Source organism: Pagrus major, chromosome 5, assembly GCF_040436345.1.
Source record: "Pagrus major chromosome 5, Pma_NU_1.0".
Classification (NCBI taxonomy): Eukaryota; Metazoa; Chordata; class Actinopteri; order Spariformes; family Sparidae; genus Pagrus; species Pagrus major.
In genome coordinates this window covers 36,673,056-36,693,120 of record NC_133219.1, presented here as the reverse complement: position 1 = coordinate 36,693,120, position 20,065 = coordinate 36,673,056, and the positions used below count along the sequence as shown (strand labels likewise).

General features: G+C 41.4%; 1 protein-coding gene across 2 annotated transcripts in view; it reads left to right on the top strand.

Moving 5' to 3' along the window:
* The window catches only part of osbp2b (oxysterol binding protein 2b), a 49,905-nt gene that overhangs the window by 15,624 nt on the left and 14,216 nt on the right, over window positions 1-20,065 (top strand). For both annotated transcript variants that reach the window (XM_073466548.1, XM_073466547.1), the window contains exons 3-4: window positions 12,903-13,153; window positions 18,791-18,989. In XM_073466548.1, coding sequence (XP_073322649.1) covers window positions 12,903-13,153; window positions 18,791-18,989 — 450 coding nt within the window. The remainder of the gene's footprint in view (window positions 1-12,902; window positions 13,154-18,790; window positions 18,990-20,065) is intronic.

Below are 20,065 nucleotides of genomic sequence, written 5' to 3'. Positions count from 1 at the left end.
TTCTTTAGTATTAAAACTAGAGCTGCAACCTGTCATCCTCAATTAATCTGCTGATTATTTTTCATCGTTTAGTCTAAATAATGTCAAAGAAATTGTGAAAAACGCTTATCAAATTTCGCTGAAGCCCAAAGTTACGTCTTCAAATTGAATATTTTGTCCAACCAGCAGTCCTAAATCCAAAAACTCTACATTTAGTGTCTTAAATGGCAAAGAAAAGCATCAAATCCTTACATTTAAGAAGCTGGAACCAACAAATGTTTGACATTTTTGCTCGAAAAATGACTAAAACGTTACTCGGTTATCAACAATTGGTTGATGGTTTCCTTAATCTCAGTTTAATCCAGAGATAATACTGCAAACCACATTACATTGAGAGTAATGTCTAAAACAGAAGACAGAACAGACAAAAAGATGATGTATTTCAAAGGGTGTTGATCACGTTTGTCTCTCTGTGCAAGGTTAAACATAGCTATATTAAAGAAGAGAAATGATGAAGGTCAAGTGTGAAATTAATTGAGGTTTCATGCCTCAGCACCCCTTCGAACATGCCCCAGGACATTTAGGGGATGTTATTTATTTACAGTCCAACAATCCTACCCTGTCAGCACTTCCCTCACCTCACTTACAGCCCACAGCAGCCCTCCCCCTGTTACCTGTTTCTGCTGTAATAAGATATTTTAGAAAATCCCTGCAAGACAGATATTATAGTAGACAAGCTCCACGTGAAGCTGTAGTAGTGTTTTAAATCAAGAGGGACTCCGTTGGCCTAATTTGCACTGCTGTTTTCGCACATTTTATCCACGCTGGATAACACATGGAAGAAGGAAATGGTAGCATGAAGCAGTCGCAGCCGTTGCTTTTCTTGAAGCTACAGTCCAGATATATTCACGACATTCCTTATACATGTAAGATGTTTTCAGTGTAAAAATAGATGTGTGATTAGGGAGAGGCTGCCTTCCGCATCCAAGGTTTCCTGGGCAACTAAAATACATTGATTATTATCAGTAACTCCCTGAAGAGAATAAACTCTAATTGATGGCAATGGTTTGAATGCAATTTAGAAATTCCACAGAGGCCGTGTTTACAAAGGAAAGTATTTCATTACGAGGTAATTAAAACCACAGATAGGCACTTAGATGCAGCCATTTACAGAAACATGTTTAAACGCACTTAACAGAACATTATCTGATATAATTTAAAATGATAAATACATTTAAAAAAAAATCATAACATTGTCACATTTATGTCATTGCGATAAAGGTAATAATAATAATGATAATAACTTTATTTGTATGGCACTTTTTTAAAACACATAGTTACTAAGTGTTTGATATAAAGGATAAAGTGCTCAAGTCAAAACCAAGTGTACACACAGTACATATATACATACATAAAAACATACATACCGACATATATTTATATACAAACACAAGCATGATGCACAGGCAGACATGTAGTACGAGACGAGAAATTAATGCAAGTGAGGCTAAACAGAGAATTTATAAAAACGCTGAGTTTTCAGCAGCCGTATAGAACAGACCACCGACCACTGGTGTACTTTGTGTTTGTTTGTCTGGATTAATTACAGTATAAGCCATTAAAGTTTTTGGTCTTCTACAGCAGATTGGTTGGATTTACAATAAGATGTCCTTGTTTGTTGTAGCTATTCTCTGTCTAAGTTTATGTGATTCAGACTATTTGACTATTTTTATTATTGATATCTTAAATATTTAGATTAGCAAAAGGATTTGAAATGGCAACAATGTGATACATTTGGTTTATCACCCAGCCTTAGGTCTGGGTGACTAGCTTGAAGTTGTTATCATGATTATAATAATAATATCTGAGTGGATTGTAATATGAAGTGAAAAATGAGACCTTAGTAATTAGTTGTAAGTTGTTTATGCTGCTGGACTGTGGATGTGAAGGACTCGGATCAGATTTTCCACAGCGGTCCAAAGGATGTGACTTCATGCATGTTCTCGAGTGCCTCGTCTCAGTGCCTCTCTCCGCTCCGCTCACAGTTTAAAAATGGAGTCCGCTTACATAAACGGCCAGCTTAAAACAGAAAGTTCAATAACAGGATATGGTCATACTGTACATTATTATTTGATTCTGCTTTAAGTACATAGATATATATATTGAATAATTACATATAATTGGTGTAATGTGTATTCACAGAAGGGCACAGTTAACTGTAGGGGGGGGGAAATAGTCCAGGTGGCAAAGGTGACCTCACAGTACAGTGTGATATGTACACTGGCAGTGATACTGAAATGATAACCTTCACCTGCTTTGAAAGGGGAGGGGATGAGGCTCGGTATTACAGAATGAATTGTAAATGCATTGGTGCAGTGACGCTGACCTCTGTGTGGGAGGTCGGATTTGAAGTTGTCCGTCAAGCTAGAAAGATATTCTGACAGAGGACAATCAGAGGAGGGACGCGTCATTTCGAGAGAAAATGGACATTTTATTAAAGGATGTTTCATTTGACCTCTCGACCTTGGTCTAGGAACATCCCTCTGAGTTAATAATAAATCATAATATAATCTGAAATCTTCTCATCAATCAGGTCTCATCATACGTAAGCTCCTCATGGAGTCATTTTTGAAGCGACATAGCCTTTTACTTAATACCATCTCTGCCATTTAGCCTTCCTGAAATACTTGGCTTTATCTGTCAAGCTACGAAAGCAGCGGACAGGGGGGAAACAGAGAGGAAGCAATGCATTCTGGTCTTAGATGACTGCTGGCTGCCGAGTCCTATCTGCTCTCTGCTTCAGTCACTCACTCCCTCCCTCCCTCCTCCCCTCTCCAATCTGCACTGCACTGAGAGAAGCATGTGGAGGAGAATTGTAAATGTGCCGAGCTTTGTGAATGTGTGTTTCCGGAAGAAGGGGAAGCAATGCAGGAGAGGAGATAGGAACTACAAGAGGGAGCGCCTGCAACGCTCCCCCGTCTGCTTGCTGTATGTATGTATGTTTGTGAGTGTGCACGTATGTGTGTGCACCCTGCAATGCTGAACAGGGCAAGTCGCTACCTCAGCCCCCCCCTCGCTGGGATTATGTAGTTCTCGGGGCAGCGTTGCATCTCAGGGAGCGTGGAGTGGGATCAGGCCTGCAGAGAGTGGGATGAAGGGCCGGAGCTGCTGGGAGTCGGGGACCGTCCGCTCCCTCTGCAACTCGGGCTGCCTGAGTAAACTCAACCAGGGTCAGTACAGCTATGGCTAAAGCTATAACACAGGAGCACGGAGCTGTCACACTCCTCTCCATCTGTCCAACGACAAAGCCTTCCTCATCCCGCTGTCTCCTCCTCATCGTAATGTGAGAGGTAGCTGTCATTCCTTCATCCATCTGTCATCTGTCGCCATGGATGCTCATATTTTTCTGCAGCCTCCCTCAACAATGCAGCGCCTCACGCTGTAAAAACAGCAGTCTGTCATCTCTCCTGCACTCCTCACCGCATGCAGTCACCTTCCCTTCTTTTCTCCTGTGCTGCTCTCGCTCAGACTCATTTCCCCTCTTTTCTTTGCGCCTGCTCCACCTCACATTTGCATATGGATGAGTCGGAGCTTGCCAGGCCTGTACGTGTTTTGTTGGCAACGTGCATCTGTGTTCGCATCTGAAACTCCAAAAACACGACATGCTGCACACGCGAGGGTGCTAGAAGCTGTCCCCTGAGTGCAAATGTGACAAGTTTTTCATGTCATGTAGTAGGGTGTTGAGGGCAGTGACTAATTATTTGTCCTCTGTCCACTTATAAGCAATACTGCATAACATGTCGTCCAAATAGGAAAGGGTTTTGCACAGAACAAATCGATATTCTATTACAGCTCATGGCGGTTTAATAGCATCCTACAGTTCTTTCTTTCTTCTTTATGATTATATTGTTACCTTTGGAGGAGCACTTCCCCCTCACTGTCTCTTCCTATTCGATCTCTCCTCGTCTCTCTCTTCATCTCTGGTTTTCTTGCCTGTGGCAGAGTTGGACAGTGTTGAGTTGAACAGCTGTGCTCTTAAGCCCTGGGCTTTCTGTGTCTGCTCACTTTGCCTGTTTGTTCACTGAAATGAGTTTTGGCACAGGTGGTATAGCCCATGTTGTTTTAGGACTTTTCACAGTGGGCTTCGGCACACCCTCTTCAATATGAATGTCGAGATGTGATTAACTTAAGAACGAGTCTAAAGCAAAACACATCACCTCTCTGAACACTAGTCTGAAATCCTCCGAAGACATTACAGTACAAGCTGTTCTATTATGGTGTCATGGCATCCTGTCAGAGCTCAGAAGCCTTCATATAGATGTCCTGTAGCTCTAAGTGGAAATACTGCGATACAAAAGTGCTTTAATTTGTTAATAAACACTTGATTTTTTTTACAGCTCTTGCCCAAATGTTGCTCTGGCTCTGTGGTAGGCATGGACAGACATATAAACAACTGGCAAAGTAATGAAAACAACGTCTGTGGTAGTTCCTATTTGGTGTCTCCAGGACCACATTTTGCCATAACACACACACGTACACACACACACACACAAACTCACAAAGTGAAAATATTACCAGCCTACGCTGTCACGGCTTGTAGCATAACAAACATAGAGATGAACTATATGAATTTTAAATCAGAGCCAAATCAAGCGACTGAATCAACCTCCACTGGTACCAAGACATAGTAGAACATAGTTTAATGTAAATGACTTGGAGTACAGAGTTCAGTAACAATGGTTAAACGTTGGGCTCAGGGCCAGTAAAAACCATTTTAGCTCAGTAAATTGGAGAGCCTACTGTTCCAACTGGGCCACTGCTTTAAAGAGTACCAAATAAAACAGCCTGAATAATAAGATGCCTTACAGTGGCGCAGACCCCCCCATGATACTGTGGGAGGCTTACACTTGCCAAACAATCATCCCTGGTTGTCAGCTATGTCATTGTCACTGTCATGGAGGCAAAGCTCCAGTTTTTGGCAGGATTTGGGATTTGTGAAAAATAAACGAAGAGAGAAGCTTAAAAAAAAAAGATACTGTACAGGAGAGAGAGTATGATTGTTGACTTGAGGATGAATTCTTAATGCTAACAAACCTGATTGCTATCTGACAAGCCTCTGAAACATTTTGTGACTTCTGTCTAGTTAACTTTAACACAGTTGTGATCTCCCTATGGTCATATATACACAATATTATTTCAAAATGGATGATTAGAGCACAAATGCAGCCAGATGTCTGCCTCTTGTACTGTAATAATCACAGAGAATGTGTACAGTTTTGCCCTTGTACCATAATTTGTAGGTCCGGCCTGGTCATTCACATTTCTCTATTCATGTCTATTATTGTAAATGAAAGCAGTCCCTGGCCATGAAAAACATTTATTCATGAAATTGCAGGTTGAGTCATTGATAATCAGTATCATCTGCAGTCACACAATGAAATGTTCTCTTACCCAGTGGGACATTTCTTGGTGTACTCAGGATGCTGTGATCAACAGAATTATGTTGAGTGGTTTGTGGACATGTGGAATCTCACATGGTAATTTACATCACTTTGATAATCAGTTCTCGGTGACGTACTGGATGTCTCTGCTTCTCAGGACATTAAGAGTCAGTGTGCACAGTTAGATATAAAACACACAGTCACCACACATGCTGTTTTCAGGGGCTTTGAGAGCAGGGGTCAGGGCTCTCATCATTTTTAATATTTCAAATATTCATGCACATAACTTAAGAGGACTTCAGAGACACACCTCTACTACTCCTTTGCGAATAAGGTCACTTCTTTTCCTGGTTTGATTTCCACCTTTCATGGCTCATTATCCTGGAGTGCTGGCAGCCAGACAATTAGCGTGATGGATCACGATCGTGCTATCATCCTGTGTACTGTCTCATGGATCACAATCCTGCTTAATCTAAGTGAAGATAACCTCACATACATGTTTTTGATGGCGGAGGAAACAACTTAAATCCATCTTGCGAATGACGGACTCCGCCACTAACAGTTAAAGCTACTATATAGAGATTATGTAGATATATTTAATGGCTATTTAGGAAGAACAAAGACTGTAATAATATCAGAAAAAGGCTCTGATTTCATAAAAAATGTAAATATAACTGCAAGTGATGTTGTAATAATAACAATACTGCATCTCGAGGATGTGTTGCAGTTTTAAATTTGTGTACACGTGTTAATTAATGAGTAGCTACTTTAAAATTGTGTCACACAAGCAAATAATTGTTGTTGAATCGCACCTCATATACAGTAAATCTTAATGAGACCAGTCTGTCAGAAGCGTTCATATTTTTGAACTTTATCTTTTTATGTGCCAGCCGTGTTTTACACGAGCCAGCTGTCACCAGACGCTCCTCCTCTCACAGGCTGAGCAGCTGCATGTAAATGAAGAATTTATGTGTGTGAGCATGCATATCGTTAATGTGTGCCTACCAGTCTCATGTAGCTGGGTTTTAATGAAGCCTTTTTCCCTTTCAACGATGGAAACTCTTTCATTACTATAGTGTACAGTACATCAGACAATGAAGAGGTCACTGCAAACTCTTTCATGTTGTACACGCTGTGATTCACTGTCTCTCTGGAGCAGCAAACTTATTAATATTACTGCAGAATAATCCTGTAAACCCTGTCACAGTCACCATATGTGTGCAGTGGACATATCAGTTAGTATGCTGAGGTTGTAGGACCATTAATGACCTCAACCTTCATGCTGTTATGCAGTAAGCAAGAGCAAACTTCCTCTCGCAGATTCGTTGCACCAGTTGGGAATTTATCAAATTTACTCAGCATATTAGAGTATAAATCTATAGTTTAGTAGTCAGCAGACTGATTGTTTTTCATTTTTTGTCTACCCTAGCACATTATAAGATATTACTGAATTCAAACTCATTGCTTATTTGCTGCAGTTTGCTGTTAATCTTTTCTTTTGTTGTTTGCTGCTCTCTGAGAGTGTTCGATTGGATACAGGGCCAGAGCTGTACTGCAGAGCTTTGGGGACAGTGATGAGTTGCACTGCACAATTTCTCATTTGCTTGTGCAGAGCTGAGTGCCATGTTACTGGGTTTAACCTGCTGTCTTCTCTGTTTGTCTCCCCGTGATGCATCTCAGGGGAGGTAAGGAGCCAGTTAGCAATTACTGGCCAGGATTACACTTCCCTCCTCTGGGACACATCCTCGCTCTTCATCTAGCTCGTCCTCTCTCCTGTTTCTGATACACTTTTCAAATTATTCTCTTCCTCTTGCAGACTCCATCAAACAGCTGCAAAACAGTCATCTTCCTTTCTCTTTGCTGTCAGTACTGAGAGAATTTTTTTCCAACCACAGGTACAACCTGTCTCTGTGCTAAAAATAGGGCAGCCTTCAGATTGCAGTTGCTTTAAGACTGCCTTATTGCAATCAATATCTCAAATTCATAATTGTTATGATTCTGAGATGTCTTTCACAGGAGGACTGTCATGATATCAGATTTTTCACGTCAAAATAATTCACCATAACGATGTAATTGTGAGTTAATTAAACATATATACACTACGCTGTGTTCAAGTCACCTCTAACCTCTTTTCGTACACTGAACATGAACAGTCAATCAGAGTGATATCTCTCACTGACGAGACGCGCCAATTCTACATGCTCAATCAGCTAAAAAGCCGCCAATAAAGGTTGTCCAGTGCCAACAGTACAGGACACAACGAAACAGCTAGAGCCACTGACGCTCACTTACAATGCCTGACGGGCGACAAGTGGCCTGGTGTGTCAGGGCCTTCAGACATAACTGCCTCACACTATCACATGTTCACACTGGTGTATCTGAGCTGTGAAAATTAACTGTAACAACCATTAGAAATTAAAGCGAGCTTGTTTTCTAATTTTCTGACACTAGTTTTCCATCTGATTAGGCCTTCCAGTCTGCATAAATACCATCTTTAATCCGGAGGGGCAGTACTTTCATTTCTCGCAGCTGCTCGACGTGCACGTCTTCCTGCCACAGGGTGACGTCTTGTCAGCCAGAGGCCTGGCTCCACTGATCTGACAGCCTGTCCTCAGGGACGAGCAGATAGACGAGCCCCGACAGTGGGACAGCACGGAGACCGCTGCTCTCCCAATTACATTCTCCCACATCCTATTCCCCTGCTCTCTCTCTCCCTCCCTCGCTCTTTTGTGCTCAACACAGAGATGGACAATGAGGAAGGAGTGAAGGGCAAAGGAAGCTGTGCACATGCTGAGGAGGAAGATGGATGTGTTTGCAAGTTGAAGTGTTGTGATTTGATAAGGTAAATTATATCACCATCCTCAGAGGTCGTGGGTTCAGTGTGGAGTGGGTGGGAACTAAAAACAGACCTGAATTGGTGTCGATGCAGGGTGTTCGCCAAGGTGGTAGGCTGTGGGGGAGGGGGAGGTAGTCCGACCTTGAGGCATGACTGGCGTGGTAATGGGCTCCTGGCCGTACCTCGTGGTGTCGACTTCGCTACGGAGAGCCATCAATCCACATCTGCTGCCTGAAGGGAAGGGGTTGGAAATGTGAGGGGGAGCGCTGAGCAGTGATGTACAGACACCATGTATTGGCTATTTATTGACTCAAGTTTAGTGTGAAACCCTGTCTTCACTTTTTATCCCAGGTGTGAGTCATGTACAGGTGATAGAATACGTTTGGGCATCTGAAAGGGTTTTCATCTCCAGTAGTCAAACTTGTGCGGTAGTGCTTGACATTTTATCAACGCCCTATGGATCTGGCCCAGTGAACCAAGAGGACATTGCAGAAAGGGCATCTCTGACATACTTGTGGAGGCTTCATTTTAGATCGAAGAAAGCTTTGTGTCCTGGTTTCTCCCCCTCGGTGTTGTTGACCGACGCCCAAAATGTGTGTTCTCACAGCTCACGACTTGTTTCAATGAGCTTTTTCATAAGAGAATTAGTTTTGCAGGCGGCGAGCAGTAAGCAGAGTCTCGTCCGAGCAAATATGCCTTGGTACATGTGACAGTTTATTTTTAAGTGCCGTCGCTTAGCTGAACTCATTGGCAGAATGAGGGTGAATAATAAGAGCAAGGCGCCCCTGCAGTGCTGCAAAATTCACTCAGCCATGTATATTTGTTTGCTCCTAAACGTCCCAACTGTACATATCATTTAATACTGGAAAAAATCATTAGCTTGAGCCAATCCACTGGCATTAAAATGTGTTCAACTCTCTGGAATAGATTCAGACATAGTGCCCCATGAGTTTCCTCCTAATCACCACCCAGTGTCCCTCCAACAGTATCCTGCATATTATCCAGACGCTACTCTGTAATTTCACTCTCTCAAATGTGGACGTGATGAGGAGCTCAGGGGCTGAGTTCCCTGAAGGTCAGTCAGTGGTGACTTTTTCCATCAGAAAAAAATGTCTCATGTTTCTGTTTGATTTCATAAAATCAAAAATGAAGATTGTTGGTTTGTCTGCTCCTGACTTATACATGACTGGAGACCTCCAGGGGGCTTTTGTGTTGAAACTTTCACTTTCATAACAATGACCGGTTGTGCATAGATAGGCCTGTTTTGCAAGAATTTTGCAACCTGCAAAGAAACTAATTTTTTGGCTCCTGGCATTTCAGATCTGCTTTAGACTGATGAGTTGTTTGTTCATGTGTGCTACACAGTATCCTGTTTACACAAATTTGAACTTGAGGAAATTTGATGTTCCTCAACAATGTGCTTTGGCCTTTGATGTTTGGCGTATCCAATGCTGCAAATTAGATAAATTCAAATTAGATTACTTTAAATTAGGTAAAGGGCAGGAGCTAGGTATTACTGTACACCATTTTCAGTATCAGTATCTCCGGAAGCAGTTTTTATCTATTTACTGGTCACCTTAGACCAGGGCTTCCCAAATCGGGGCCTACGGGCTAAAGTCATCTGTAAGGTTTATTTTGGCCCGCCAGATATTTCAAGCAGAAGAAAAATTATAATTTGAATCACTGTTTATGCGGCTCTATTTTTGTGAGGTAAAATGCTCGTTAAATCGGCCTAATAGGATCACCAATTATTACTATTTGTCATATTCTGAGCACGGCGGCTAGAGTGACAATTTGTGCAGGAAGGCACAAGGAACTGTGAGATATTATCCTGCCAATTATCCTTATCAACTGTTTTAAGGTCACAGGAGAGAAAACAATGTGGATAAAAATGGATCACAAGAATCTTTTCTTACTCGCCTCTCTGGGCTTCTGTATAGTACTATTTCTTAACAATACAACACAACAAGGTGCTTGCTTTTGGCCTGTTGTCTGTCATTAGGTTTATGTTTTGCCCTGTGTCCTTTTGTCAGTGATTCTGTTCTCTTATTATATGACAAAAATATGTAAGTATTTTTGTATGGAAATCCCTCTATTCTCTGCTTTTCTGATGATTCATTTTGAACTCAGGGCTGTATCCAATCAAATGTGATCTTGGAGCAGGGAAATTGTTGCCTCGTGGGAGGAAGTTCAAAACCACATGCCAACTAACTTATATGTTTAAAGCTGCTCTGCCGTAGTCACACCATATCAATTTACGGCTCATTTCATTATCCGCTCCAACTCTCTCTGAAGTTACTCTCCTCTTTTACAGTCTCATGCTTTCCTTCGCGCTGCAGCTGGACTCGACTCACACTCCAGTCAATTTTCTTACTTCTTCTTTACCTGCCTGTGACTGTATTGAACGTCACAATAATTGGATTTCTGCTCCGTGGCCGGCTGGTAATGGGTGAATGCTAGTGTCATTTTCTGATCCATGTTCCCTTTGGGGTTTTATTGTCGCTGTAGGGCTGCTGCTTTAACCTTTGGCTGGACTGTCTTGTTTTTGTCCCTAATGGTCTGACACAGTCCCTCTGAAAGCCCATTCAGCATGTTCACACGTTACCTCTGAGCCTAGAGCTGTGTGCTGCTTCTCCCTGGCTGAACTCAGGTTACTTTTGGGTGAAAATGGATGCCCAGGAATTCAAACATGGTGAGAGATTTCTTTTCTCTTCCCTTTTCTTTCTCCTCATTGCCCTCCCTCCCCAGGTTTCTTTTCTTTCTACCCTTGTTCCTTTTGGTTCTCTTTCCTCTTAGATAAGAGGATTTCACCTCCATCTATTTATGATCAACGACCGATTGTGTGGCCAAGTGTAGTGAAAGGAAGTGATATGTTGCCGAATAAATCACAACAAATTGCAGAAATGCCAAAGATATGCTTTTGAGGCAACTTAAACAAGAACCTACAATGAAGTTAAATGCCTTATCAATGCTAACACGCTCTCACTGACAGTTCAGATGTTATTTTCTATTACAAAACTCATTTTAAAAACACTGAATTGGAGCATTGTTTTCGGTTGTCAAGTAGCAGCTCTGCTTAACGATAACTCTAGTGTGGATGCATCTCTGTGCTTCTTGTTTCTCAGTGGAGCTGGTCTAAGGTCAAATTTGACCTCCTTATATATAACTGTTACATGATGTAGCCCTGAGACTACCAGCATCCCTCAGGCGGAGATCCATGTTATACTTGCACGGTGTACTGTAAATAGACTCGACAGAGGTGATAGTCTCTTCCACTGCGAGGTCACAGCCAGCTGCCACATTCTTCGGAGAAAGTGTTGCTGCAGTGCTGCCTCTTACCAAGACTGTGACAGGGTCCGCTATTAGCTTCATAACAGACCTTTTCAATGTGACAAAGCATGCTGTGTGTGGTCGTGTGTAGAAGACAGCAGAACAGCAGTTTCTAGACGTTTGAGTTAAGAGGGTCAGCAGGGTGGATTACATGCGTGGAGAGACTCTCTAGCTGTATTTGAACCTTTAACCTTGCTGTGTCCTCCTCATTGTCCTTATTCTTTTTCATATCCTCCTGCCTCTGGTTTTGAAGTTTTCAGTTTTTGGCATATCATAATGTTTCAAGAGCATGGACACCAGCACTGTGGCTGGTACTGTTAATTTTTCCCAGCCAGATGGTCTTCTTTTGTTAGTTTCATTTATTAAAAGAGAAACACAAACAGAGATGCTGGGAAATACTCCTCTGTGTGAATATATAATTGATACCCAGGTGTGCAAAAATGTCTTCAGTAGTTCAAAATCCAACATGAAGGTTCCCTGGTGTTTTGTTCTATAATAAAAACCACGATATGATTTTCGTAATAGAATTTATTTTCTCGAGTTCTGTTCGTTTGGACTTGTTTCTTTTACAGCGTCACTCTGCTGTTTATGGACCTTTGCTCTTTCCCTTGGTATATTTCTGTCTGTCAGTGTGTGTGTGTGTGCTCGTGCTTGCAAGTGTGTGCATACGTGTGTGTGTGTGATGTTGGGCTGACGCTGCGACACTGTTCTCGTATGTTCTGTGTAAGCTCGAGTAACCTCTCCTCAGTGACATCATAGTGAAAGGCAGCTGCTTCTGCAAAGGCTAATGGGTGCGGACGAGCGCTCTGTATTCAAATGCCCCGACAGAGTTTACATTTGCATTTGATGAGCTTCCAAGGATTCATGCAGTCTGAATCTATCTTGTTTTAATGGGCATATTTATGTGAAACCATCTGTAAAATCTGACTAATGGCTGTCCAATTAACACAAATGTAATCAGTGTTACAAATCACTGCTTAATGTTTTGTCACCATAGCAACTAAGTTATGTGTCTTTTTGTTATTTAAATCTATTTTTGTCTTTTGAAATTAGTTTCATTGTTTAATAAACAGCACTGAATCAAATCATAGCGATGAGTACACAGCAGCCTCTGCTCTTTTTAGTCTATATTGAGTTACCTGTGATTCAGGTTTGCCAGTGGAGGCCACTGAGCAATGGAGGAGTTGGATGTTTGTTAGCAATGGGTGCTTTTTATTTAGTAGAAATGTTTCACAAACTCCCCAAGGAACATCTTTCTAAATCGCCTCTCTTGTTCAAGATGCCGTATATATGACCTCTAAACCTCTTCTCTCCAGATGACTCAGGGGACGAGGAGCCAACATCCCAGTCGGACCGCAGCGAGATTCAGGGCACCCTGAAGATACTCGTCAGCAAGCTCGACGACCTCAGCACATGTAATGACCTGATCGCCAAGCACGGGGCGGCCCTGCAGCGTTCCCTGAGTGAACTCGAGGGTCTGAAGGTCCCTGTGGAGGGAGGGGAGAAGATCAAGGCAGTCAATGAGCGAGCCACCCTCTTCCGCATCACTTCCAATGCTATGATCAATGTGAGTATCTGGGACAGACCGAGCTACATGACGCCGAGGCATGATCAGTTTGACGGGAATGCAGGTCATCTATAATGCTCTGGTTAGAGAGTGATGAGATATGAGATCACTTCACGGTGTGACATGTTAAACAAGAGTGAGTGAGCTGCAGGCTTGTAGGATTAAGGTTAAGAGAAGCATCTCCAGGCCCGACCAGATCCTGTTTCAACCTTCTCAAACATAACCATCTCTAAATTAGGCTTATGTTTAAACATTATGGATACAAGCTAAGCTGTTAAAGGATTAGTTCACTAAGAATGTTGTCATTTTCTACTTACCTCCGTGCTGATGGTGAAGTTTTAGAGTCCACAAAACATTTCTACAACCCTAAAAAAACATAAAATCATCATGGTCCAAGTCTCCGGAAGCTCCAAGATCCCAAATTCATCTAAGAAGATGTTATTTATGCCCTTGATGCAAAGTCAAGCTCGCGCATCCACCTGAGACGGGACGCGCCTTAACACTTTTAGCTTACAATGAAGATCTCAGCTTTAAAAAAATGTTGTTGTTTTTTTTTCCCGGTTGGTTTTAAACAATTTCTCATCTTCTTAAGTTGTTTAGCAGAACGCTGCAATGCTGTTTTGCTGTGAAACTCCAGAAATGTTATGTGGACTACAAAACTTCATCTGACTTTCTGTTAGCATGGAGGTAGGTATAACTGAACTCTCATTTTTGGGTGAACTTAGCCTTTGAGAGTACCAACATCTCAGCTGTTGTAGAATAAGTCAGGTAAAGTTATTTATAGATCCCCAAAACACAAACAAAGGATCTTTAAAGGGCTCTAAACTTAAGCATGGGAAGAGCAGCAGAAAAACATCTATTTTAAAATAACATATTTAAGTTTAGCAAAAATGTTCACCTGAATAGCTCCATTTAACAAAACACAATAACAAACACTGTCAGGTTTTCAGTCACCACCATGTGTTGGATCTGATTACCAGCATCAGACTGAGCGTTGCTCTACTGTATCTGGCCCTGTTACATTCGCCACATTGATAAATACCTTTGGGCTTTACAGTTTGGTACCAGTGGACGAGAGCTCAGGGAGTGTCGAGGTCCTGAAGGACTGATACGAGATATGATAGTGGGTGTGGACAGGGTGGGGTGGGGTCGGGGGGGGGTGGGGGTGACAGGAATAGCCCCTGCTCCCCCTCTCAAACCTTATTCCCTCCCTGCCTGGTGAGGAATGTCAGAGCCTTCTGGACTACAGTTAGACAGACAGACGTGCTCTGACTAAAACCAGACAATCACATAAGGTTTGTCTTTCTGCCTGCTTCTGTTGTTTATTATGCTTCTTTTGCAACACTTGGATAGTTGCTTATTAACATGCATATTATTCTGCATGACCGTATCCTACAGCTATTAATTCTTTAAGAGTTTTTTCTCAATAACCTCCTAATTTATGTTTATTAATAGTTAATAATGCAGTTGTTGAACATGAATTACCATCTTAAAGGCGAAGTCTGATATTTACATGTCTTGGTGTGTAAATGATTCATACTTAACAAAAGTTTTGGAATCGGTCCAGCCGACACGGCTGCAGTGACGGCAACATAATCCTTTTGGGCGTCTCCAACCGTCAAACTTATGTCTATTGGAAGTGCTTGTTCTTGCTCCTAACAGGCTGAGGTTGTTATTCTCAGTATTTGACAACATTACAGAAGTGATTCCTGTGGACATAGACCATGAAGATCCGTTTTGTTACCAGAAACACAAGTATCGCTCATGGAGAAGCCTCGCTCTGAAATCTTGCGAGAGGTGAGTTGTTGCAGGAAGACGACGGTGGAAACGTGAGTCAGAGTTGGAGAGAGGAGTTTGGAGTTTACCGAGAAGAACTGCCAGCAAGAATTTATTTCCACAGTCAGGACTGAATATTTAACTGATATTGACAATCTAGAGGCAGCAACTGTAACGACTCACCTCGCAAGATTTCAGAGCACGACTTGAGTTTCTGGTTACGAAAAGGATCTTACTCTTTAAAGTCTAATTCAGTAAGAGTCGTTTCCGTAATGTTGTCACTTAGAGTAACAACCGCAGCCAGTCAGTGGCAGAAACGAGCACTTTTAGTCGAACGTAACTTCAACAGACGAGTTGCCCCAAAGGATTACACTGCAGCCATGTCGGCACTGACAGCTGAGGCAATCTGCTGGACCGATTCCAGGACTTTTGGTGAGTATGAATCATTTATATATCAGATATTAAAAAAAACAGAATTCCCCTTTAATATGTTTCGCTTAGTATAAGGTGTCCGTGACACTTTTTACCACAAACAAGTTCTACTAATGAATTTTTAAGGAGAAAAACCTCCTTTAAGCGGCTGGTTAATGTTAAATATTTGTACCCTTAAATAAAGTGTAGTTGTGTATTTTCACTTTGAGGGCATGCCTGACTGATATTTATGTAAAGTGTCTTGTCGTTATTGGTCCAACTGGTTAAACTGTGAGTGCTTTGACCTTTTTAACGAGGCGGTATGAAATGATTACCCTGAATATGCTCTATAAGTGTGTGCTAATACAGCTTTTTAATACACTCGAGCTATGAGCTACTTGAGTTATGATAAGAAGAAAAAGTGAAATCTAGATTGCACTTTAATTATGTAAAAAAAGCCATTGCTCAAAAATGATGAGCCCCTTGTTTCTCTCTGTCACACATTTTCTTTGTATTAATTGGGATGGGAAATTGAAACTTACTGGACAGGCAATAAAAAAGACTCATTAAAATGCCATTACATTTGCCAAGAATGTGCTTCTAATGAGATAAAGTGCTGCCACAAACTACCTGTAATGATTTTTGGTCTAGTAAATTGCTCTCTCCAGGATATGGCTGTTTGGATTTCTGCAGCCATGATTTCAGCCCTCTGTTACAACATGTGCTTAGCTTGAAATATCACTGAATTTGGGCTGTATGTGTAAGGAGGGCACAAAGAGAGAGGAGGGTTTTGGGGGGAGATGGAGGCCATGATGACAAGACACAACTGCATGCTCTCTGTGATCTGACCCTGGCCACAGGGAAGGGTTGCATTAGTTCACTTAGTGGTGATGTAACCTCTCACATGTGTCATTCAATCCAGGCTCTTGGCTGTGTGTGCGTCTGTGTGTGTGCAACAATTTACACACCCACCACATCTTGGTTGGTGAGACTGAAATCACATGAGACTTAAATAGAAAAAAAAGTTCATTGTATTCTTTGCGGCTTCACTACTTTTACTCACTCTGCATGCTTATTCACTTTTTTAGCCTTTATTAACCCCATCGTACCCCCTCAAGTCACATGCAGTCTGCGTTTGCACCGGAGACTCAGCATAAAAAAAGTGGAACTATTGAACTTTTTTAGGTGGGTGTTGAGTTTCATATCGTGGTTATGTCTGAGGAAGTGGACCACAATATCACGTGTACTTTAACATTAAAACTGAGGTTAAGGCCTTAAAGTTTAGACACTTGAAGCAGGACAGCTGAAGGTAAGAGACAGATTGGATGTTTCCATGTATAGTTTTGAGTAATGCTCAATATTCGAAGAAATTGCACTAATAGCAAATAATCTGTTTTGAGTGTTAAATCCATTGGTTTGTACAGATTTGTGTAAGATGCTACAAGATGAACATAAATCAAACATTTTTAACTATCTAGGTTAAAAAATGTAAGTAGTTTTCCTTTCCTAAGTCGGCCTGCCTGAACAAACCCTAGACTAATCAATAATGTGTTGTGTCTTGACTCTTAGACTAATGCAATACATTAAGTTATAAATAAGTATTGCTCAAATACATGTGCAATAATTGCCAGCATGTGTTTATTAAACAATCTACTTACTCGCTGTTCAGGATCAGAAAATCCACCTCATGTGCAAGGATCAGTGAATGTTCATGGCAGCTACCTGTTTGTGATGTGTCGGTTCCTGGTTTCTGCTTTCTTGGTTTTGGTACGTGGTAATGTCAATGAAGACAATAAGTAAACGTAATATGGTTAAATATATATCAAAGTCAAATAATTAATAGTGTCCATTATGGTAAAATGGTGCAACAACACATTTTTATATTTAAAGTATTAATTTATTTAATTAGTACGATGATGAGACTTGTTAAATATATTATCGTAACAGCGTTTCAATGAACAGTTTTCAAAATTTCACAAAATATATCACCTCTGTTAACACTTAAAAATAACCATCCATTAATAAACGGTAAACGTATTGTTAATTAAACTTTAGTTCACAGTTATTTCACTTAACAAACATTGAAATGCTTTAAAAAGAAAAACACTTCTTAAGCAATTGATATATTGTAAAGTTGCAGCTGATGTTTATAAATCTTTACAATTCTGTGCAATGTACAATCTGAATACAATGTTTCATTAACTATAAATTTACCAGTTATTAGTGATAGTTCTTATAAAGTGTTTCCTCACCTCTATGAATACTAAGTGACAACAATTAGTATATCAGTATAACATTGTGTGTTAGACGTGTCTGAAAAGCACTTTTTCAGCAGACAGATGGGTGTCCTGCTTTCTGGAATCAAATCAAGGAGGGAGTCAGGTTTCACCGCTTCCTTCTTTCTCTTCCTGCTTCTTAGAAGTGACTGTTCTCTGATCCGCCAGAGAACAGAGATTATTTGAGCTATGTGACACGTTCGTCCCTCCAGCTACGAGCCTGCAGCCATAACTTTATCTAAATGGTTCAACTCTCAACAGCTCCTCTCGCCTTGGGAACAAAGACACATATGCTACAAATACTGAGTGGCCCATATGTAGTTATATGCTGTAAAACTCCTCGGGGAAGAACAATGACTACCCCCCCCCCCATAAAATGCTTTAAAAATACTTGATTGCAGGAAAGCAGTTTCCGAATGACCACTCAGAACGACCCCTCTGAGGCCCACTATGCTGACAGCTCAGTGACCATCACATGACATTTTCATCATGCATGTTGTCAGCTGCGTGGTGTTATTTAGGTGCATTGACCTTTGAGCTCACTGTGAGAAAAGGCTGTCAGACAAATACTGCTGACATGAAATATAGGTTTGATCTGAAGTAACCCCTCCGTCTCTGCAGTAAAAGCAAGGCAGCAACAATGACTCAAATATAGTCGGCTGTGCAATCAGAGGTTTAACCTCTAGCTTATCGCTCACTGATGAATTCTGTGTGTGCGCTGCGCTTCAAGGCACATTTGACACAGCGGGGGGACGCAGTAAATGCTCAGCAGACAGCACATTAACATATTAATGATTGCTGGAAACAATGGTGATAAATAGCCTTGATTACAATGACTGACATCAGTGTCTTTTCATCTTACCCTCTCACATATCAGGGAACATTTTTTTTCAGTGTTGACTCAAATTAACGTGGAAGCATTCAAGCATTTATTTATGATTTTATTGGTTTTAAGAGGTTGTTATAAATAGGAACAAAAGGAGGTCACTCTTTTTTCAAAATCCCATGATGTGACTGTGTTGTTAAGCAATGAGAAGAGTTGAGCACACTGTGTTGTACTAGAACAACTCTGAAGCAAGTGGAAAGTAACGTGTAACCTTGTAAAGAATTGGACTCTATATTATAGAAATTAAACTTTCTGTGTCTGTGTGTTCATGTACTTGTGTTCCCCCAGGCGTGTCGAGACTTCTTGGACCTAGCCGAGACTCACAGCAGGAGATGGCAGCGAGCGCTGCAGTATGAGCGAGAGCAGCGTACCCACCTAGAGGAGACCATTGAGCAGCTAGCCAAGCAGCATAACAGCCTGGAGCGAGCGTGGAGAGAAGCTCCCACGCTCGTTTCCACCACACCCAGTGCCCCTACCACCAACAAGGGTGAGACTGACTGTATGTGTGTTATTTACTCCTCTGGACCTCAGTGTGGGCCTCACTTTACAGGCTAAAAGTCATGTGTAACCTCAGGCTCAACATTATAAACGTTCGTCATGTGGAGGAAGGACATTTTAAGCTGTGTCATAAGGTTTGAATTGGATTATCGGTAAGTTGGAGATGGTAATTACCTTCATGGAGGATGCTGTCTTCTGTTAGTCTGTCCATCATTTATTTGTTTGTTTTTAAACAAATGGTCGGGCTGATCAGTTTCCTGTGTACATCCATTCTCCAAGAGGAAGAAATATGTTGATTTTGGTTCCCTGTAACTTTTCTTCTTCTTCTTCTCTAAATTTCCTGAGCCTTTGTCTCGAACTTACATGTGTTTGTGCCATCAACAAGGAGAAACCTATTGATTTTAGTGACCCTGTGTTCTTACCTTTGGTGGAAGACTTCTTTAAAGCATAGCTGAAAGAGACATGATTGATTGATAGATACAAGTGTCTTTTAAACTGGAGAATGGGGTGGTGCAGGATTTAAGATGCTTTGAGTCCAGTTGCGTCCTCCGTTACATTTCTCTTTCTCTCATTTCCTGTCGTCTGTAAAAAGGACTTAAAATGTCCCCAAAAATGAACTTGTCAACACTGTACTTAATTATACCTTATCCATAAAGACAGAACATCAGAAAAGGCTCATTCAGGGGGCGCCACAGTAGCTCAGTTGGTAGAGTGTGCGCCCCATGTATAGAGGCTGCGTCCTCACTGCAGCGGCCCAGGGTTTGAGTCCGACCTCATCATCCCCCCTCTCTCTCATCACGTTTCCTATCACATCTCAAGCTGTCCTATCAAATTAAGACATAAAAAGGTTGGTTTACAGAAATATTATAGAAAAAGGGAAATAGATGTAAAAATGTGTCATAAATAGGGAGAAACACTGGGAGATTGTGACCCAGGGGAGAAAACCAGGAGATGGCAATGAATAATTGGAGTCTCCTCAGGAAAACTGGGAGGGTTGGCATGTACGTTTGGAAGATAGTAAAAAACAACCATGGTTTGTTTTAACTGTGAGGACTCGCCGTTACA